Source organism: Talpa europaea, assembly GCF_964194135.1.
Source record: "Talpa europaea genome assembly, chromosome: 4".
NCBI lineage: Eukaryota > Metazoa > Chordata > Mammalia > Eulipotyphla > Talpidae > Talpa > Talpa europaea.
Window position 1 is genome coordinate 68,123,652 of NC_140070.1, and position 24,241 is coordinate 68,147,892.

Here is a 24,241-nt window from a genome sequence, read left to right on the forward strand (position 1 = left end):
AAAGAAAATTACAAAACACTCACTATTAAAAGAAATAAAAGAAGACACAAAGAAATGGAAAGACATTCCCTGCTCATGGGTCAGAAGAATAAATATTATCAAAACAGCCATCCTCATCCTACCAAAAGCAATTTACAGAAGAAATACAATTCCAATAAAAATCTCAATGGCATTCCTCAAATAAATGGAACAAATTCATATGCTGAAATTCATATGGAATCACAAAAACAAACAAACAAACAAAAACAAACCTGAGTAGCCAAAGCTCTCCTGATTAAAAAGCAGAAGAATGGAAGTATTGTACTCCCAGACTTCAAACTAAATACAAAGCCACAATAAAAAAAAAAAATAAAAAAGATAATGACCTTAGAACAAAAACAGACATACAGACTAATGAAATCATATTGAAAACCCACAAATGAAACCACATATTTGCAGTCAACTAATCTTGACAAAGGAGCAAAGAATATACATTGGAACAAGGAAATGCTTTTCAATAAGTGGTGCTGGACAAAGAGGACAGCCACACACAAACAAAAGAAACTAGACTGCTACTTCCACCCTTCACAAATCAACTCTAAATGGATAAAAAAGTTGGATGTGAGACCTGAAATCATAAAATATATAGGAGAAAACATAGCCAAAACATTCCAAGTCATAAGCTTCAGAAATATTTTTGAGGACTCAACCCCAGATGCAACCCCACAATGGATACTACTCAGTAATCTCAAAAGATAAAACCATGCCTTTGCCACAACATGGATGGAAAGGGTTATGCTAAGCAATATAAATCATAAGGAAATAAATATTGGATGGTTTCACTTACATGTGGAATATAGAAAAACCAACCAAAGGGTCAGGAAAAAGACAAAACTTATAGGCAAATCAAAGATCTGAGACATAAAATGGGGGAGGAGTAGGGTGATGGTTCAAAATTGGGGAGGGAAGAGCACAAGGGATAGGCAAGTTGGATCATAGGTGCTATTGGGGTGGGAGAAGAAAGGAGCTACATCTGAGAAATCAAATACTGTCCAAAAATGAGCAAGGGGCCTCCCTGGTGGCACAGGTGGTTCAGTGCCGCACTGTGAAGCTATCTGCAGCCTCTGTAGCATGGGCTCAATCCCAGCCATGGGTGAGAATCCCACATGGTGTGACAGACCTCTCCTGTGCCCACAGCTCCCCTCAGCAGTGTATTCCATCAGTCTGCCTGTTCTGTTTCCCACTCTGTCTCTTGTGAATCCTCTCACCCTCCCGCACATCTGGCCTGTACCCTGGTTCTTGTATAAATAAAATAAATCTTAAAAAAAAATTAGCAAGAACATAAAAATATTAATAATTTCAATATTTCAGCCACCTTAAAAACAGATAAATTAACACCCATCTATCTCAAATCATTCAAAAATAGTGAGAAAGAGGGAAAAATTCCAAGTACATTTAATGAGACCAACATTACAGACAAAAACACTATACTCACACACACACACAGTCTCACACTCACACACACATAAAAACAAAAACTAGAGATCAATTTCCCTTTTAAACAAAGATGCAAAAATTCTCATCAAAATATTAGTGATGAGGATTAGTTAAAGGATTATGCAACATTACCTAGTAAGATTTATTACAGGGATACAAGGATTATTCAAATTTGAAAATCCTACATGTAATTCACCACCCTCTCCAAAAGGGAACCATAGAATCATATGATCATAACAATAGATACTGAAAAAGCATTTAATAAGATTCAACATCATATATTTTAAAAACCCTGAAAAGGGCCTTCCTCGTGGTCTAGGGGTTAAGTCTCAGTGCTGTCACTGCCAAGGCCTGAATTGGATTCGTGGCCAGGGAGCTGACCCACAAATGGCACAGTAGACCTCTCCTATCTTGCCTGCTGTTCCCCTCAGCAGTGATTTTCAGTAAATCTGCCTGTTCTGCTCCCCACTCTGTCTCTGGTGAATCCGCTTACCTCCCACACTACTGCCCTACACACTACTGCTTCTACACACAAATAAAATGAAATATTTTTTTAAAACCCTAAAAAAATACTGAGGATAAACGGAACATATCTCAACATAATAAAGGCCATATAGAACAAACTACATTTAACATCATTCTCAAAGGTGAAAAAGCAAAAGCTTTTCCAGAATTATCTGGTAGAAGGAAAGAATGTCCATTTTCATAACTACTACTCAATATAATTATTGGAAGTTCTTGCTTGAGCAATTAGGCAAAAATGTCATAGGAAAAGAATCCAATTGGTAATGAAAATGCAAAACAATCATTCTTTGCTTATAACATGATGATATATATATAAAACCCTAAAAATGCCACTAAAAAACTCTACTTGAATTAATAAATCAGTTTATCACAATCAATATAGAAAAATCTTTTGTCATCCTGCATGCAAACAATGAGGTAGAAGAGGAAGAAATAAAGAAAAAAAGTTTCAGCAAGAAAAATTGTATACCTAGGCATAAAGTTAACAAAGGAGGTAAAGGAACTATACAATGAAAATTATAAAACACTGTTAAAGGATATAGAAGTAAACACAAAGAAATGGAAAGGTATTCTCTGTTCCTGCATTGGGAAAATTAACATAGCTAAAATAGCCACTGAAAGCAATGTACAGATTCAGTGCAATCCATATCAAAACTATAATGACATTCTTCAAAGAGATAGAGTCAAATATTACTGAAATTTGTATGGAACCACAAAAGACCCCAAATAGCAAAAGCAATGCTGACAACAAAGAGGAAGGATGGTGGAATCGGAATTCTAGACTTCAGGCTATCCTACAAATCTGAATGTAATATGGAACTTGAATTAAAACAGAAAGGTAAATGGAATAAAATTGAGAGCCCAGATTAAACCCACACCTATTTAGAAAGCTAATATATGACAAGGTCCAATATGCATATGAGAAAGGAAAGTTCTTTTAATAAATTTCTTTGGAAAATGGATAGAAACATGCAAAAGAATGAAATTAAACCACTGCCATGCCATCCACAAAAATCAGCTCAAGATACATAAAAGACTTGGATGTAAGAACTGAAGCCATAAAACATACAGAGGGAAACATAGGCAAAATGTTCAAAAATGTAGGCTTCAGTCATGTCTTTGTGGATTCATTTCCAACAGAATAAAAGAAAAGACTATCGATTTGGACTTTATCAAATTCAGTTGTACATTGAAAGAAACTGCCATTAAAACCAAAGGCACTCTACTGAATGGGAAAATATATTAGCATACCATATGACAAGGAGCTGACAGCCACGATCTACAAGATCTCTTACAATTCATTAAAATAAAAACAAATAACCCAATCAAGAAATGAACAGAAGAGCTAAATAGGCACTTTTCCAAAGAAGACATACAGATAGCCAACAGACACATAAAAAAATGCTCATCACAAAGGGCCATGGGGATAGATCACAGGTGAAAGGGTAGTAAGAATTTCACGGGGACTACAACAGAGATGAAAATGCATGTATTGTAGAAAAATGAAAAATAATGTAAAAATATAAAATAAGACCTGATAAAATAAAAGAAAAAATGTTTATCATCACTGTAGGGCTTCAACTACAATTTTGTTGGGTTCTCAATAATGGCAGGTGACAAAGCCCATATGTGGGGAGCAGTAATAAGTCTTTATTGCTGCAACAGGAAGGTAGATACACAAGCGGAGGTGGTGGCAGCTAGCAAGCCCTGTAGCAAGCCACAGGGAGGCTCTGTCTGCCCTTTTTATACTATTTAAGGACAAAGCTGGCACAGGGCCAGTTATGTGCTCATAGTCTTATAAAAGATACATCTGTGCACATAGGTTACAGGCTATCTGCAAAGTCTGCTGAGTCAGCGAAGTCTCTGGAAGACCTCCAGAAGGTGAAAAAGAGTCTCAGTTACTTCATGCTCCTCTAAACTTCACAAGCAGTTATTGTCAAGGACATGCAAATCAAAATCACAGTGAGATACCACTTCACACCTGTAGGTTCATTCAGCACATATCCAAAAGACCAGAAACATCATTTGCTGGTGAGGATGATGAGAAATGGGAACTCTCATATTCTGCTGTTGGGAATATAGAATTGTATAGCCCCTGTGAAAACAATTTGGGGATTTCTCAAAATATTGAAAATGGATCTACCTTAAAATTCAGCAATTCCATTCCTAAGCATCACCCCCAAAAATAAAAAAGCACTAATTTGAAGGTATATATTCACTCCTGTGTTCACTGTAGAACTATTTTCAATAGCCAAGATATGAAAACAACCTACGTGGATTAGGATGAGTAGATTAGGAAGAAATGGTATATATACTCAGTGGAAACTACTCAGCTAAAAGGTAAAATCTTGTTATTTGTAACAACTTGGATGCTGAGTGCAATAAGTCAGAGGAGAGAGACAAATACTATATGGTGTCACTTACATATGGTATGCAGAAAAGTGAAACCAAAGGTTTGATAATGCCAAACCAATAACACACCCTAGAAATCGGACTGTAGAAATTCAGCTACCGAATGGGAAGTGAAAGGAGTTAGGTCAAATTAGAGCAGAGCTCAGGATACTATGGTTCAGCACTATGGGTGTGTTGGTGAAGGTGTGGTGAGGTAATAACACCTGAAGTGGGTAATTCTATACCTCTAAATCAGATGCAATGTTGTAAATTAATGTTTCTTCAACTAAATTATATATATATATATAATTTGTAATACATAATTTTTATATATCCAAAAATAATAAAACTGTCAAGAGAAAATAGCTACAGGTTATAGAATGAGTAGCAAAATGACTGGCTCAATTTTTAACATCTAATCATGATATGAATGTTTTAGCATATGTAAACATTATCTACTTGCTTAGCATACAGCAATTTACTCTCATAAATGGTTTGATTGAAATGGTGACACAGGTTAAAATTATAGAAAATAAAATATAATTTAGAATTTCTGTATTAAGATGGACCCACTCCTATTCTGCAAGCCTTACTGATGTTGTCACCTCTTTCTATTTTATACCTAGGACTCTTGTTTAATTAAAAAAGAGCATCTTGGACAGGTCTCCCTTGCAGTCGCTACAGTTATTGTTTGGAATTCCAATTTTGATGCAGTGGAATTGAGATGAGTTTGGAACATCTGGGACCATCTAAACCAATAAAATTTTATGTTTTATCTTTATCTGAAGTAATAAAAATATAACACAATCTTTGACAGTGGTAGACCTGGAAAATTATGTGAATATATACCTGTTTCTCATCTCTTTCTAACCAATTACCTCCGTGTGTGTGTATGTGAGAGAAAGAAAGAGAGAGAGTGAGAGGGAGAGAGAGGGGGAGAGAGAGAGAGAGAGAGAGAGAAAGAAAGAGAAATGTGAACTGCTCTGCTATATTATTTTCAAGGGTTAAATTAAAAGTTTCTGTTACATATGAAATATATCTGAGCATATTTTTAATGCCCAGTTTAATGTATATTTGGTTTTATAATTTTCATCAGTGTTTAACAGGTTAAAGTAAACAAATATTTTATAATCATCATACAGCTGGTCATAACATATCTATTCTCATGTCCAGTCTTATTTTCCCAGAGTTCCCTTTCTCTTACTCCTATGGTTCACATTCACTTACTTAGAGATCCAAAGCTGGCCAAGACTGGATTGGTGTCTGGCCCAGCAAGTATATAAAACTTCATGTCCTCAGGTAGGTGTTATCACTTTTCCAAAGTTGCCTTGGCACTGCCGCACCACACCTCTTATCTTGCAACTCATTGTGCTTTCTCTCAGGATCGTCTGTTTTCTTGCAATTTGGCTTCTGCCATTTGTTAACTGAATGACCATAGATGAGGTCTTTACCTGAACTTTATCTGTAGGCTAACTGTAAAACCAGATCTCTATCAAATTTATTATGAGGATTAAACAAAATATGGTAAGGGAAGCATCTATTACCCCATTGTCACCATAATGAATGCTCAATAAATGTTAAAAATGAATGAGAATAGCAATAAAAATAATAAGGAATCTAGAGTACATAGTGTACACAAAATGTTATATATACATTATCTAATATAATCCTCACAACAACCCTAAGAAGCATGAGTACCCAATCAACAATAAAAGACAAATCTTAGGTAAGGTAATTAAAACTCTACAGAACGGATGTGGCAAAAGTGATCGTCAGCATCATGTTCTATTTTCCATGATTTGGTTTCAAAAGTTGGTGAAAGATACTGTAAAATGCCACATAGGTCGATATTTTTAAGAACAATATCTCTCAGAAAGTCTATGGCTATTGTTTAGATATTACTAGTATTTTTTGAATAGCACTGTAGCACCAAACAGTTTTAAAGACCCAGACCTCTGAAAATTAAATGACAACTGTTAAGCCTTTCCTATGACTTTACATGCAAATAATGGCATGAAATCTACTATGAAACTCTCCAGAAGTTCATGGTACCAGGGTAAGGACTGTTACAAAAGAGCAGGAACACACAAGTTTCTCATTTTCTAGTTAGTGAAACTTAGAAACTCAGATCAACTTAGGTCTTCTTAATCCACACCTACTTAGTGATACACTCCAATAAATGACTCCCTCCTTTACTAGTTTCTTACTATTCCCAGTAATTCTCTTATTTGGAATTCCAATTTTTAATGTAATTTTTCCCCTTTAAACATTCTTTACTTAGTGCCTGAATTGTTGCAGTGGTTTCTTAACTGATCTTTCTGGCTTCAGACTTTCTCTCTTTTCCACATACTGAACATCAAACTATTCAGTTTCAAGTAACAGATATTCATTGAACAGGTTTTGTTTTCCAGATACTTGCTTGATGCTGGGGTCACAAAGAGGAAATATGCATAATTGCTGACTTGGAGTAGTTTATTGTCCAGAAGACTTGTACATATTTGATATAACTGCTATGCAGTACTAGGAGAAATTTTCCCAGCAGGGAGAAAGGAATATGTTGTGGGATCTTGCATGGAGAGATCAGAAAAGCTTTTAAAACCCCAATTTAATTTCAAGGACCAATAGGTGCTATCCAGAAAACTGGGGAGAGTGGGAAGTGGAAAGAGTTCAGACCAGATATCTAGCATGAACAAAGGTATTGTGAGTACCAACTATATCTCTCTGAAACACTGCTTTAATCATTTTGCTATCCTACTAAGAAATTTTCAATAATCCTCCAAGGCAGACAGAACTTACCTCTCTTGATTCTTTTAAAGTCCAGCTCAACTCCCTCTCCAGGAAGTTTTTGTTTACAATTTTCAGTTTCTGGTACTCTTTTCCCCTTATATTTTTTCCATGAACATTCTAGTGCTTACTTGTTGTTCTATTCTTTTATGATTTACCATACTCTGCTATATACTGATCGTGAATTTCTTGTGCAAACCTTGCACCACTCATTGAATTGACACTTACTTTAGAGCATATATTTGACACATAGAGAGCATGGTGGGGTCCTAATTAATATGTGCTTTTGAACAAAAATTAAATTTCTAATAGGTCTCATATGACCATAGGACTATGAAGCAATAAAAATGAAAGCTAATCCTGTTTCCCAACTCTTAGTTAAATGTTAATCAATTTACTTCTGTAGTAACTTCCTTATCTGTGAAACACGAGTTATAACCAAGTCAGATTATAGAACAGCATTTAGCATTAAAATCCAAATGCTAAATGCTTCACAAAGTTAAAGTTCTATATAGATAAAAATTAGTCATTTATTTTCTGATTTACATGAATTAAGTGATCACTTTTGCTCATATACATAATCATGAAAACATATTCACAGAACATTTCTTACATAGAGAAGATTCTGATAGATAGTGTTAAACTCTTCAACCTGAGAATGTTTGACTGCTAAGATGCTTATAAAATCTTTCATTACACTTAGACAACATAATACGATCATTTTCACTGCTATCTTACTGCAAGATCAAGTCCAAAATTAGATATCTAGAATGTTACAGATAATAAACATTTGAAAGCACACTAGACTATATTCTGTCCTTTTGGCTTTGATTCTTAACTAGTCATACATCAAATGTCATGCATCAAACTAGTCATATATCAAACTAGTCACCCCACTAGGATCAGGTGCCTCCAGTACAGCCACAGGAGCATAAAGGTCAATCCCAGTACTTTAATGTGTGTCATTAGTAGCACCATGGGGGTGATGGTCACACCTCTGACCATGATATTGGGAGTTATGACACTAAACACATTTGAGTCAACATGATTGTGAAAACCTGTTTTAGTCCAACATGGTGAACAGACTCTCAAGTGAGTTACAGCAAGGATGCTAGGATAGGCTCCCTTCCAGGACCACCTAAGCACAATGTTACAATATGCGTAGGATGCACTGTCTGGAAGGTGTCTGCTGTTTATCAGTCTTGTTAACCAAGTAAACAATATAGTTTCCAATAACTAGGAGACTATGCTCAGGATCACCATCAATGACATGCTGATGGTGATCTACCTGGACAATCTCGTAGACTTCCCTCAATGAAACATTTGTCAAACTGTCAACGGGACCCAGGCAGCATTCCTGCCACCCTGGGGTGCAACACTAAGACTCAGAATGGAGTGACATGGAATAGTTTCTTTTTGACGTGAGTTATGTTGAGTGAGTCAACTGCTTATGACTATAGATAAATGCATAATTACAATTGAATTAATTAAATTATGAGCAGAAGAGCTAAATACTTCTCTAAAACATCATGTTTATCGTCACTTGTTACCAGGGAAATGCAAATCAAAATCAAAAGATACAGATGTAGATTGGTTCAGAAAACATCACTATGGTGTTTTCTCCCAATTAAAATAAAATAGATTTACCATATGATCCAATAATCCTACTCCTAGCTATCTACAAAAGATGTGAAAGCACTCTTACAAATGAAGATATGCCTCCTGTGTTCCTCACAACACTGCTTATAATAGTCAAGTTGTGGAAACAACCTATATATCCAAGAACAGATGAGTGGGTTGAGAATTTGTCACACACACACACACACACACACACACACACACACACTGGAACACTACTCACCTATTTTAAGAGATGAAATTTTGCATTTACAACAGCATGGATGAAACTGGAAGGGGTTAAGGTAAGTAAAATAGATCAGAAGTAGAAAAATACTGGATGATTTCACTCATATATAGAATATAGATAAACAAAACAAATGAACACCAAAACTAAACAAACAAACAAAAAACCCTAGGCATCTCACTGTGTAACTGAAACTAAAACAGGGATAGCGTGTGGTAAGGGGAGACAAGAGGTGAAAGGGATCCTAAGGAATATGGTGGCAGATTGTGGATACTTTAGTGGTGCATGTGGTATAATAATATGTATCTGAAAAGATATGAACCTATGCCCCCCAATTATATACAAGGCTATAAGCCATTGTCAGCTAAAGAAAAATAATACAATAAAAAAATCTAAAAAGAAAGGAGAAACATTTTATAAACAACAAATATAATGTCAATGTTATTCGCATGTTCCATGTTTCATGTGAGTACAAGCAAGCTGTATGCTATTTGTAAACAACCACTTTTATGATTAATTTTTCTTACTTTGTCATTTATTAAACAGTGATATGAGAGAAGCTTCTATTTTGTTTTATGGTCAGATAGAATTTTGTATATTTGGTGGTACAGGTTGAACTGTTTGCCAAATTCATGTGTTGCAGTCCTAACCCCTGGCACCTTATAAATGTGACCTTATCTGGAAGTAAGGACATTTCAGTGTAATCAGTGATGTTGAGGTCACACTGGAGTCTAGCAGCCCTTTTATCCAATATGACTGTATACTTATAAGAAAGGAGAATGCCATGTGAAGAGACATGGCTCTATGATAACAGAGTCAAAAATTGGAGTGATGCATCTAGAAGTGTAATGACTACCACTCAACAACAGAAGCTATGAAGAAGCAAAGAGAGAACTTGCAGTAAGGTGAAGACACCTTGATTTTTTACTTCGAGCTTCCAGAACTGTGGAAGAATGAATTTCTTACTGTTTGAAGCCATGTATCAATAATCGGTGTTAATCTGCTATGACAGTTCTAAGAAGCTAATACAATGATTAAACTTTTCCAATTTTACAGTCTTCAGTTGTCAAATTGAAAACTACTCTGCATTTCTTTAGATACAAACTAACCACAGCATTGACTAATAAAATATAAAATTGTTCATTCAACCAAAAGTATTTATTGAGTCTACATAGTTTTCCTTCTACTGTATACTGAATGCAAAATACAATTTTATTTTTTACATAGGCTTTTGTGTTGAATTTCTTTTCATTGGCATAATGTTTTTAGGATTCACTGATTTTATTTGTATTTTTGAATAATATCCTTTGGAATGGATATACCTCATTTGTTTATATTTATTTATTTTTATTGAGATAACATGGGTTTAACAACACTGTATATGATTTAGAGGTATAGGATCACCTCTTCAAGTATATGTTAACATGCCACACCCAACACCCAGGCACTCATGGTCCCCTACCATATAGTCCTTTGTACCTCCCCTCTCTGTTCTCCCTACTCCTCCTTGTCTGCTAGCATCAAATCTGCAATGTTATTTCTAGGGCTTTTTACTGGTTTGGTTTAATCTGACAGTTTGTTTGGTTTCTTTATATGTCACACATATGTGACACTATCCAGTATTTATCCTTCTCTTTCTGACATTTTGCTGGGCATAATCCCATTCAGTTCCACCGATGTTAGCGGAAATGACGAGAGTGCCATCAAGTAGTATTCTATTGTGTATGTATGTGACCTCTTTCTAATCCATTCTTTTGTCTTTGGTCATTTCAGCTGTTTCTATAGATTGGCTATTATACATAATGGCACAATGAACATAGGAGTGCATATATTCCTTATTATTAGTGTTTTTTAATCCTTTGAATAGAACCCTGGGAGCGGAATTACTAGATCACATACTAGCTCCATTTAAATATTTGACAAATCTCTATATTATTTTTCCATAGGGCTATATTCTACATACCTACCAAAAGTATATAAGGGTTACTTGTCCTCACCAAAACTTGTTGTTTATGGTCTTTTTGACATAGGCCATTCTAAAAGGTGTGAGGCAGTATCTCATTGTGATTTTGATTTGCATTTCCTTAATAAAAAGTAATGATGAAATTTTTTTTAATATGTCTGTTAGTCATCTGCAGGTTTCTTTGGAGAAGTGCCTATTTAATTCTCCTGCCAATTTTTGGATTGGATTGTTTTATTTTTGTTGAGTGGTATATCAGCTCCTTGTCAGATGTATGGTGTGCAAATATTTTCATCCACTCAGTAGGATGTCTTATTTTTTAGTGATAATTTAATTCACTGTGCTTTTGACTTCGATGTAGTCTCAATTGTTTATATTCTCTTTGTTTTTCTTGCTGTTGGAGAAAATCCATAAAGACATCACTGAATCCAATATCATGGAGTGTTTTGTCTATGCTTTCTTCTATGTATTTTGTGCTTTTTGGTCTTACATCCAACTCTTTTATCATTTTGATTTAATTTTTGTGTTAAGAAAATGGTTTACTTTCATATTTTTGCAAATGTCTGCCTAGCTTTCCCAAGACCATATGTTGAAGAAACTTTCCTTTTTCCAATGTAAACTCTTGGCTCCTTTGTCATAGTTTAACTTGCAAATAAGTGTGGGAACACTTCTGGGCTCTCACTTTGTTCCATTGGTCTGTATCTGTTATTGTTTCATATTGTTTTAATTATTATAACTTTCTAGGATAGTTTAAAATCTTGGAGTATGATATCACCATTCTTCCTTTTTTTTTTTTTTCAATATCACTTTGGCTATTTGAGGTCTTTTGTAGTTCCATATGAATTTCAGTAATGTTCTGTATCTTTGAAAAATGCATTTGAAACATTTGGTAGGAATTGCATTGAATCTGTTTATTGCTTTGGGTATCTTAACAAAGTTATTTCTTTTCACCCATGAGCATAGAATAACTTTTCATTTCTTTATTGAACACTGATTTTAAATCCTTTTTTCTGGATATTTTTCTGCTGTGATATAATTGTCATTTTTGTAAAAATGTATTTCATATTTTCAAATCTTAGTGCTGGGGAATCTTAATTCAATAAATATACCCTGATGGACTAAAATTGCTCATGAACCAAATATATAAGCAAATCATTCATTTCAGAAATCAGAAAACTCATCTTTTAAGTGAAAAGAGAATACATTTTAAATGTAATGCTCTATTAATGTGACTGAATAATTGATACGAAAATTTTCAGCACTGTGAATTTTTAAAAGTCTCATTTTTGTTTCTCTGGAAAGAAGTTTTAAGGAGAATAGCTAATGTCCTATCTTTCATTATATTGGGCATATGGGGAGGAGAGCTAGTTTCATTAGGATTCTCACAGGGGATGAATAAAAAAGTGACTAAAAGTTGAATTCTGATTTTTAAAATATTTATAGTTAGATAAAAAGAAGAAACATGGAATCTCTCTGCTTGAAAATATTTATGTAATTTTACTCAAGTGCATTAATTGTTATATACTGTGTACTGTGAAATATACAAAAGGTTTTAAAAATAAATATGAAGATGACAAAACCGCTGCCTCAAAGCTCACATCATAATAGAATAGAAAAGAAGGTGAACAAGAAGTGAAAATGCATGTAATATGTGCTATCATGTAAATTATAAAGCACTCCAGAAATAAAGAGAAGGAATGATTAAACCTAAGAGAGCATGTTACAGAAATCTACACATAAGAGTTCACCATGACCAGAACTTGAAGAACAAATAAGAAATGACTGGCTGGACATTATGGAGTAGGACCTTCCAGGACAGTCTGAGGAAGGCTGAGAAGTCAAAGAAGACTTTCTAGGGCCTCCCTGGTGGCACAAGGTGTTAAAACGCAACCTATGAATCTATCTGTATCCACTGCAGCACAAGTTTGATCCCTGGCCAGGGAGCTGACCCACATAGCACAGCAGACCTCTCCTGTCTTACCTGCTCCCCTCAGCAGAGTATTCAGTCAATCTGCCTGTTCTGTTACCCACTATGTCTCTGGTGAATCCTCTCACCCTCCACACCTCTGGCCAGTACCCCAATCTTGTATGCATAAGTAAATAAATCTTTAAAAAATTTAAATTAAAAAAAAAAACAAAGAAGACTCTTTAGTCTGTACTAGCTATACAGGGGTAGTCTTAATAAAGAGAGAATAGGGCCTCCCTGGTGGCGCAGCGGTTGAGCGCTGGGCTGCGAAGCTGCCCGCAGCCTCTGCAGCACCAGTTAGACCCCAGCCGCCGGGTGAGGGTCCCACATGGTGCGACAGACCTCTCCTGCCGCCTGCTCCTCCCCTCAGTAGTGTATTTCGTCAGTCTGCCTGTTCTGCTCCCCACTCTGGCTCTGGTGAATGCTCTCACCCTCCCACGCTTCTGACTGTACCCAATGCTTGTATGTATAAATAAATAAATAAATAAATAAATAAATCTTTAAAAAAAATTTAAAAAATAGAGAATAATAGCCAACACTTATTTAGCATCTTCTATTTGCCAAGTTTGTGCTATAAATACAAATACGTAATAAGGTATGGTAGTTGAGATTGCCACCAAATTTTTAAAAGGTTTTGATAGCTGGAATTTGGTTGGAAAAGGGAAATGCAACTGCCAACTAATATTTCAAGTTCACCTTTTAAGGGAAATCTTTGGAAAAAGTGTTTTTTTTTACATTATGCATTTTTTACATTATAAGGAGATGGAGCCTTTTGAGATGAGGTATAATGTATCTATTCTATATGATATGAAAATGTCATCTTCAGTGAGTGCTGAAATCTACTTCTATAGATTCTTACCATGATTGGGAATCTAGCCTTTGAGGGGATAAGAAAAAAAATATGAGCTATATTCTTTCTAGCCTGGAAAAAGTTGGAAGATGCTGGATGCTGATAGGAAGGAAATGATTAACACAACTTTTTTGGGTGACCATGGGTGCTGGCATCCTGACAATAACAGGCTATGGACAGCAAGAGTCAGACGACTTCATACAAGAAACAGCCAGAACTCCAGGAACTCTCATCCTTGGCACCTAGTTTAAAATTGCTTTTCATCTACTAAGTCCCTTTTACTAACACCAAGCTTTCAGTAAAAGTTTGTAAAAGACTGTTTTTACTTGTATTGGTTTGCCAAGATCTGCTTAACAAATTAGCATAAAGTAGTGGCTTAAATGACAGAAATGTATTTTCTCACAGTTATAGAAGATGGAAGTCCAAAATCAAGGTGTGGGGAACACTGGTTCCTTCTGAGAGTTATGAGGGAAAGATCTGTTCCACGATCTCTTCTTGGCATATACATAGTCATCATCACCCATATCTCTTCACATAGTCTTCCCTCTATGCATAAGTCTGTATCAAGTCTCTTCTTTAAATAAGGACTCTAGTCACACTGGAATTTTACTTGATTACCTCTGTAAAGACCTTATCTCCAAATAAGATCACACTCTAAGATGTGAATGATCAAGAATTCAACATATTAATTTGTTGGGGGGCCATGGCACATTTCAACCTATAAACAATTGAATTTGTATGAATTCATAAAGAAGTCTGTTTCCTCACTATGGGAAAAAAAGTATGAGAAGGATGAACACAGTTTGGAAAAGCTTATAATGTGACCAACAATTTGGAAAAGCTTATAATGTGACCAACAATTTTGAAAATCTATCTAGACTGCACAATCTGGACAGATTTGCGGAATATGAAACATCCCTGTGGAATTTCTAAAATTTTGAATAAAGGTTACTGCCACACTGTATTTGCTGTTCTCATCTGAGTTTGGGACTCATGCATTATTTTCTAGGCAACTACTATGTGGGTTGCTGAATCTGGGGCCACAATGGATACAGGTTCAATCATCTCTATTTATAATAAGAATACCACAACACAATATAGTCAAAGTGACTCTCCTAAGACCCCCATTGCTAGTTCATGGTAACATAGTCTTCAAAATCAGGGGGTTTTGGTTCCAAGACAGTGATCTTACCAAAGCTAAGAAAGAGAGATGAGGAGAGAAAGGGAAAGAAATAGAGTGTGAGAGTGATTTGAAAATATTTTAATTCTAAAATATAACAATTCTATTATTAATAGGTAAACTATCAGTCACATGCCCCATTATATTATCACTAATTTACCAATATTTGGCAAATAGTTGGAACTAAAAACAAAATCTCTGAAAGACTAAGCATTATTCAGCGAGATAAATGTAGATTGTAAGAAATCAGAAGAAATTGGAGAAGAGATTCAGATTATAGAAATGTGACTAATAAGTGAGAAATTTAAAAAGTAGGAAGAAAATTGAAGATGAAACACTGATAAACATTATTTTAGAATAGAAAGAAAAAATTGTAAGTCACAGAGCAAGAAAATTTTACAGAAGGAAAGAAAAATATATGGAAGTGAATAGTACCACAGGAGTTAAAGGAAGATTTTTCAAGAAAAGAGGATGATTAATAATATTTGGATCAAGAGTGCAGAGTTACTTTGAGAAAAACAGTGTATACTGCTTTCTCTGTAACATCAAGGAGGGTAGAAGACAGGAATGACAAAGATTTACATAATTTTTGAAGTGAAACATAGAGAGTAAATGATTTAGATTGAGGATGTTTTCTTTAAGGCACAAGAAGAGGTTGGGACATAAACTGAGAGTAAGAGGAATTCATATAAAATCATGTATGGAGATTACAGGTAAAGTTTTGGTCTGGTGTCGGAAATAGAATTCTCTGAATATCCTAGATATTGCAAGGAGTCTCAAACTCCAACTTCCATGAAGCCAGAAGTGACTATTTCTGGGGTTTTGTTGCAACAAAATCGAAGGCTGAGGAGTAGAAATGGGTTTTTTTGTAGACTCAGGATTGAGGATGATCAGGGAGAGAATTCAAAAGGAGCAAAGACAAGATGACAGAAACATTTAAAATGCTTGGTGAGAGTGTGGTTAAAATGACTAGATCTAGGTTAAGTGAAAAAAGCAGGAGCTAAGATGATCAAAAGATAAAGGGACCAGGAAGAGGGGCACAGACATGTAGTTTCTGAAGGGAAGAGAAATTACAAATGAGACTATTGAATCTAATCTACTGGACATCTGTCTCTGTAAAAGTTCAGGAAGGGTGAAATGATTTATGTTGGTTCATTTTACTCTAAGGTTCTCCAGTCTCTTAGAAACCTGATATTAAGGTAATAGTGTTAATAACTATTGCTTCCTGAGATATGCCTTTATGAAATCTGTTTTGTATTAACTACCTAAAATTGACCACAGGATTTTGGATTTTATTTATAGTTCAGTTTGTTACAGCATCATCTGTCAAAGGTGATTTGACATATCTTTCAATTATCATACACACATACATACATACATATTCATATATACTATATGAGTTTGAGGGGTTTATTTTCCTTAAACATAAATGAGGTTGAGTATTTTAAATTGCAACAAAGAAAAAAGGTAAAGAAAGATAACTTCATCTAATAAAAAGATACTTTCTTTTAACTCAGCATTATAGTCTTGAGACTGACATTTCTTAACCCTTTCAGAGAATACTAAGCTCTTAAATTCTGTTCTGTTCTCACCTGCCTTTGTATCCATAAAGTGGAGTGACGTTCCAACTTTTTTTTTTTTCATTTTTGTCAATAGGCTTCTCAAACATTTGTTATCTTTCAGTCAGCTATCCGAGTTCCTCCATAAATGAAAACATAAAAACCAGAATAATAAAATGACATTACAAACCTAGGAAGACTTATTTCTACTTCCTCTTCTTTCATCTCAGAGAGCCATTTCTGGATTTGGTCTGCAGTGACTAGTTTTTCCATTTCTTCTATGTTCATGTCTTCTGAAGGAAGTACAATGATTAAACTAAACTTGTCACCTTTATAAGGTAATTCCAAAACCTGGTAATACATAGAAGACTCAGAAAAATAACCTGGAACAGAGAATATGAAACATTAAATATACTTTTTGCAGTTGTAAACGTCAGCGCTTTGAACAATTTGTTCTCATACTACCATATTTTGTTTGTAGAAGAGCCTTCATCATTGGAATTTTGATAGTTTCACCATTTTTCTTCGTGAAATTCATCAGTTGTGTGTCTTCTTTTCTGAATTTCTGTTTCCATTCTCCCTTAAAATATATAGCATTTACTAGAACAAGTCGAGTCAGAGGGCCAAATTCTTCTCCTGAAAACATGCTTTTAATTTTTCCTGTGAAGGGTGAGGGGAGACAGGAAGAAGTATGCAGTAGTGATTCAGAGGAATTGTTTTATGTAGAATTAAAGCAAAATAAGATTGTGTCCAGAGTACATTATCAGTTAAACTTGGCAATTTTGAAAGTAAAAGGAAATGCTATTAGATATTCCTCCAAGACACCAGTACAAAGGGAATTTCATGAAAAACAGGAACTATGGGATGTCAGGTAAATTTGAACAGATCTAGTAATGGATTCTCTTCAATGAGATTATTTGTGTAAATCATTTTCCAACAGAAAGAATAAAAATATAGCTCTCCCTAAACTTTTCTTGGTATTTTTCAAACTGCATTTTAAGATTATGCAGCAGGTCAAACATAATCAATGAGCTAATGGTACATGCAAAGTTGCTAATCTTTCATCTACCACCACTGACCTTGGGAGTGTACAAGAATGGATTTGCCACCTTGATTTTCCCCTTCCAAATAACCAATCTCTTATAGGCATTTCCAATGAATATTTTGAAGGTGCGAAACTGTAAACATGATTGGGAATCTTAGAGCTGTCTAAGTTTACCTTCATATTTTGTACCAATAATAGTATTTTCCTGTGAAAACTGCTCATGACACCAGTTAATATTTTCAATTTATGTATCTCTATATGAGGTTTCCTATAAAGAATACAGTAGCATCTTATACTGTCACATTTTTTGAAGTAGAATGAATGAACAGACTGTTAAATGAGGACCTAAAATATGTTTATCATTTCACATTACTATTAAACCTTCCAATAATACTGGAATGTTTTCATAGTACCCTCACTTTAAGTGGGGATAGCTAGAACTTGTTAAGATTCAAACTCATATCTGAACAGAATTAAGCTTGTATTCTATTCTAGTCCCTTTGACATTTTTGCTAGCCTGTATTTAAGTTAAAGTTCAGATTATCATGTTTATGATAAGACTATCAAGATTTATTATTAAATATTAATATATCCAAGTAATACATGTTAATTATTTATAGCACATGTGGGAAAGAAAGCATTTGGGATTACAAATCTGATTTTTATCTGGTCAAAGGTATTACTTCTACTGCCATACTTCAAAAACCTATGTTTGAACAAAAAATATTATTAAAAATCTTCCATTAACAATTCTATAAATAGGTGCCTCTGAAAAATAAAATAAAATCTGCATAATTTTCAAAGAAGCTTACAGTTTCTCTCTGTTTTACAATTTAATATTCATTTGAATAACATGGAAACAAAATACCAGCTATGATCCTCTGAGCCATAGTTTAGTAGAATATTCTTAGCTACTCTTTGTTTTAAGATATTAAAAACCATGAATACAATGGCAAATAATGATTTTATGAAAATGGTTAACTTTACCATCTGTTTTTCTTTCTACCCAGGTACTTATTTTCTCTGCACAAGTCTTTGCATCCTGAAAATCCACCAGTTTTATGGCACTCTGAAAAAATTCCTCGTTGCCATGGAGATACTGCTCTTTCACAGTGAATCCTTCTTGAAGGTAGAGGGCATTGGCAAGATTAAATGTAAATTCTTGTTTTTTCTCAGAGATGGCAGAGAAAAATGACTTCAGCACAGAAAATTCTTCCCCTAAAAAATAATTATAATGTATACTGACATATTGAACAACATAAAACAACAGCTTTTCTTAGCAGTGTTGCTGCTAAGCGCTCTAATTCATTTCACCATCTTTTGCTCCTTTACATCTAACTAAAGATGCTTTCTAAGTTAGTATAAATGTTTTAAGCATTTTTCTCCTATAGAATATATACTTTGTAGAGAAATCAGCTTTTACATAGAAAAAAAGAATTTTTAAATTTGATTTTTTTCCAAAAAGGATATATTTAAAGAGGCTGTAGGAAACCTCTTTATAGTCAAATTTGTTCATTTTCTGTTAATGGCAAATTATTCTTATAATCCCATTTTTTACATAATGTGATATTTATGAAAGGAGAATGCTAATGAATGTTGATGCAGGTATGACAATGATAAACAATCCTTTTCAATGTTACTTTTATTTTAGCTTAATAAAGAATTGCTCTCTTATGAGTAACTGCACCTGTCTAAGTTTAGAAATTTACTAGGCTTCCCCTACAGTCATTTCTGGAGATGTGGAAGAATGAGAATTGCTTATTTATTCAGGTTTGTGTATCTAAATTCTTTGGCAGTATACATGAACAATAAGAAAATATTAACTATTTCTGTTCTAGACACTAGCTAAGTGAATCTATCAGAGTCAGTTAAGAATCACTCTTGGTCTATTATTGATTTATTGTTGGATCATTCTGACCTCAGCATTGTCAAGATGTGTAACTGCAAGAACTTAGCTTTGATTTTTGCACAGTGGATTTTTATTCATTACCAAAGGATACTGACATTTTTCATTCCCTTCAGGTTTAATCCTGGAACTCAATCGTTAATTCAGTTTTTTTCAATATCTTCATTATATCTAACTTCAGTTAAATAATAAAAGAACCGCTTTTATAACTTAAAAGTTGATTATATGCCATTAATGCATTTTAAAAAATAACTCATCATTGGAAGAGTTCCTTGAACAAAGAGAATTTTTAAAATATTGCTGAGAGTAATTTATTACTAGGTATTTATGGACATAAGTTGTGTATGTGTGTGTGTGCGTGTGTGAACATTTTATCAGATAGCTTACAGTCCACAAGGCATCTTTGTGGAAATAAGCAGCAGTCTTTATGTGGAGTCTGCAGTCCGATGGCCTCACATCTTGTGGAGCTGAGAATTTAGATCCCACCTGTCCCCTTATCCTGGCACTCTTGTGCAGGTACAATATACAACCATACAGGAGACTGGATATTACATTGCATTATATTTCAAACTTCACAGAGATATAGGCAACAAACATAAAAGATTTCAGATTTTTGGATCCATATTATTGAATTTGAAGAATTTCAGTAATTCTCTACAGCCCAGGAATACTTTACATAAGGAAGGGAAAAAAGTTAATCTATTTTCTTTGTTTATGAAGAAATTTCAAATGCAATCATTTACTGCTATTTGCAGATGAAAAAAAAATAATTCCATATAATCAAAACTCTTCTTTTTATAGTGAGGAATCTAAAATCCAGATAACTTTAGAAGTGCCAAATGACAAGATTATTTCATGCAGAGCTGAGCAAGTAATTCAAGCCTGGTTCTCTTTCCGTAACCCTCTTGGAATAAAAAATTACTTTCAACTTAGTCTTTGATTAGTAAACAACATTACTACAGGTAAAGAAAATGGAGTATTACCAAATGCTCAATGAACTAGAGAAGATAAATTCTGAGCAGATGTTTTGACAATGGAATTAAGAATGAGGAATAACAGCCCCACTGGTAGTAGGATGTCAGTATAATATGCCAGGTGTTAATGTGAGACAGGGAAAGTAAAATATAGACTGATTCATTGGGTGGCATCTTTGCATAATCAGTGGAGGATTGAAGGCAGGGTCAAGACTAGGATGAATCAATGAGATAATCACACAGGGCATAAAATGTAAGGACATGCCAACAAACTCAGCTTCAATATAATATTCTACTGCCATGTATTTTTTAAATCATTATTAATGAAAAGAAATCCATGATTAACAAAATATTAAAAATTTGAATACAGACAGGATCATTTTATTGATTTTTCTTTCCATCTTGGCTCCAAATGGCTTTGCCAGGTCTACTTTCTCATCTGTCTCAGGCTTTATTCTCCTTTTAAAACACTTTACTTTATTTCTCTCCAAACAGCTTTTCCCACCATCTTCTTGTGCTTTTGCATTTTTGCCCCGTCTTCAATGTATTCTTTTTCTACACTATTTTCTACACTATTTTTCATATTTTTCTCCCTTTTTGGGTAGCCTTCCTTTATCATTTTGCAATTACCTTTCCTCTGTGCCACTCTCCCTTTCCCTTAACAAAGCACATAGAAAACAAGTTTGCTAGATTTTGTTATGTTTTAAAATATTAATGTTTAACTTTTCATATATATTCTTCAAAGAAAATTTTGCATGATTAATTGTATCTATAATCCTCACTGAATTTGCTCGGGGAAAGTTACTTAAAATTTCTTTGCCTCAGTGTCTTTAAGTGGGTTATGTCTGCCTCAAAGAATAATTGTGAATATTAAATATTAAATGAGATAATATAGATCAAGGACATAAAACAGTGACTGAAACACTATATATGCACATATAGTGTGTATATATATATATATATATATTAATGTGGGCAATATTACTACTATGATTATTATTATGTTTACTATTTATCTGTTTCTCTATAAGATGAATCTAGTTAAAGGAATGTAGATTTTGGAAGCTCTAATTTTACTACTTTGTAATACAATCAACTTTATATGTCTTCATAAAGGTTTTATCATTTTTCAAAGCAGTATCAAGTAATTTAAGTGTTTCTGGTTCTGTGAAGTAGGATTCGCTAAATTTAATTTATTTAAGACTAAATTATGATTTAGTGGTTTCATTTTACATTATTTGCAAAGGAAAACTTGAAATTAACATCACTATCACCAACTTCTTTTCTATATAAAATTGCCTTTATTTTAAATTAAGCAAATAAACCCTGTAAGTAGATTTTTTTTTTTTTCAGAAAAACAAAGACTTTACTCTGTGGTAAGGCAAACATATTGAAATCAGGTATATGACTAAGTTCTCAAATCAAAAATCTGGATGACTTCTCTGATGCTTAAAACACATTATCTAGCAGTTATGTGGAAGTTGAAAATTAAAATCCTTATGGAAATTGAGAGCACAGCATGGGTAGGGAGAATGGCAATTGCCTCCTTCACATGGGGCATCAGCATGAAAGCTTCTACACAGTATCTCAGATATTACCTATACATTTTATATATATATATATATGTGTGTGTGTGTGTGTGTGTGTGTGTGCAAATATATATATTTGATAATGTGGACAATATTACTATGTTCACAATCCAAGGTTATTAACATTTCTCTGTTTCTCTCTGTTTTGTAGTTTTGGATACTACAAAACAAAAACTCATGAAGACTTCTGATGATTTATGTACATGCTTTCTCTTTTTAATTTTTCCTTAAAAACTATTAGCTAAAATATCTTTAAAATACATAAATGAATGATTTTTCTTGGTCTCATATTGGTGAAAAGGTAGATTTTAGTTAGAAAATTCATTTTGAAAATTTAAAAAATTAAATGAGCAGCACACAGAATTCTAGGTGAGGATGCTCACTCTGAGAATCTTGGAACTCTCACAGGATTCTCACAGGTACTGTCTTATCTTGTGCTTTTCTTTTTGCTCCCAGTTGTACCATTCCAAGAAGCACAGTTGTTTCAAGAAGGGAAAATATAATGTTATTATTATGAATAAATGAATTAATTGCTTGATAAAGAGCCACTGCAAATTCATTATTTCTTTGAGCTCAGGGTCTCATGGCTTGACTTCCAGAAAATGTCAGCAGGAGACTCCACAAGAAGATCTTAAGCAATTTGACCACTGTATATCATTTAATTCAAAATGTATTAGTTTTCAAAATAATCAGAGTTTAGCATATTAATCTCAACAGAAAATTTATCCCTACTGAAGGAGGGCTAAGTCCATAGTAAAATTTCCATAAGAGATAATAAATTTCAACAATTAAAAATTATCTTCTGAAGCAGTTTCATGATATAAGAAAATGGTCCAAATAATATAGTTATAGTGAAAGAATACACCCCCCACACACACACAAACACACAGACATGTATATATAAACATACACATAACATGAGCTCTATTAATTATAACCTGCTAAATCAAAAAGACCAGAGGAAAATGCAAAGTCATACAATGTTATATCTGTATAGAATTATTTTTTTAAGAACTTATTTTGGTTAACATTTTCATTAAGAAACATTATAGATAAATATTATTTATATTTGTTTTCTCTGCTTTATAGTAACTTTCCTTCCATTTTTTTTTATTTATTGTAAATCTATGATCCTGAGCTTCCTTCTGATATTTAAAAAATAAATTTACCCAGGGGCCTCCTTGGTGGCACAAGGGGTTAAATCTCAGTACAGTGAAGCTGTCAGCAGCCACTGGCGTTCCATCCCCAGCCAAGGAGCTAACCCACATGGGCAGCAGACCTCTCCTCTATTGCCCTCTGCTCCCCTTAGCAGTGTATTTCAGTGGATCTACCTGTTGTGCTCCCCACTCTGTCACTAGTGAATCCTCTCAGACCCCTGTAACTCTGGCCTACACCCCAGTTCTTAAACGCATAAATAAATAAAAATATATCTTTAAAAATAATAATAAATAAATAATAAATTTGCCCAAATATTATCTAGCATAAATAATTATATGTGAAATTCTCACCGGTTGCAGTGTCCTCAAATTTTAAAGTTTGTCTTATCTGCTCTTGTGCTTTTCCTTTTGCTCCCAGTTGTATCATTCCAAGAAGTACAGTTGTTCCAAGAGGGGAAAATACAATGTTGTTATTATGGGATAAATGAATTGCTTGATAAAGATCCACTGCAAATTCATTATTTCTTTGAGCCCAGGGTCTTGAGGCTTGACTTCCAAAAAAAGTCAGCAGGAGATTCCACAAGAAGATCTTATGCATCTTGACCGCTGTACATCATTTAATTCAAAATATATTAGTTTTCAGAATAATCAGAATTAGCATATTAATCTCAACAGATAACTTTCTACCTATCAGAACTTTCTACCTTATGAGAACAAAGTACAGAACATTCTAATTATAGTTTTGTAGGTATCATTGGTTAAGAGAAACAGCATGTGCTAATGCTATTTTTTATATTTCTTCAAGAACCAGTTTAAAATGTATTTGTAAGGCCTCCCTGGTGGCGCAGGCGGTTGAGCGCCGCATTGTGAAGCTGTCCACAGCGTCTGCAGCACGGGTTCCATTCCGGCCGTCGAGAATCCCTCATGGTGAAGCAGACCTCTCCTATCTCGCCCGCTGCTCCCTTAATCAGTGTATTTCTTTAGTCTGCCTGTTCTGTTCCCCGCTCTGTCTCTG

At 34.2% G+C, this 24,241-nt stretch overlaps 1 protein-coding gene across 1 annotated transcript in view; it reads right to left on the minus strand.

The window, feature by feature from the left end:
- Nucleotides 1-23,824, minus strand: part of SERPINI2 (serpin family I member 2) — a gene marked incomplete at both ends in the record, with an annotated part of 44,068 nt that extends 20,244 nt beyond the window's left edge. Inside the window, 4 exons of the mRNA XM_084232035.1 lie at nt 16,746-16,938; nt 17,021-17,215; nt 18,588-18,818; nt 23,578-23,824. Of these exons, the coding sequence (XP_084088161.1) occupies nt 16,746-16,938; nt 17,021-17,215; nt 18,588-18,818; nt 23,578-23,824 (866 nt within the window). The remainder of the gene's footprint in view (nt 1-16,745; nt 16,939-17,020; nt 17,216-18,587; nt 18,819-23,577) is intronic.
- Nucleotides 23,825-24,241: the final 417 nt, after the last annotated feature.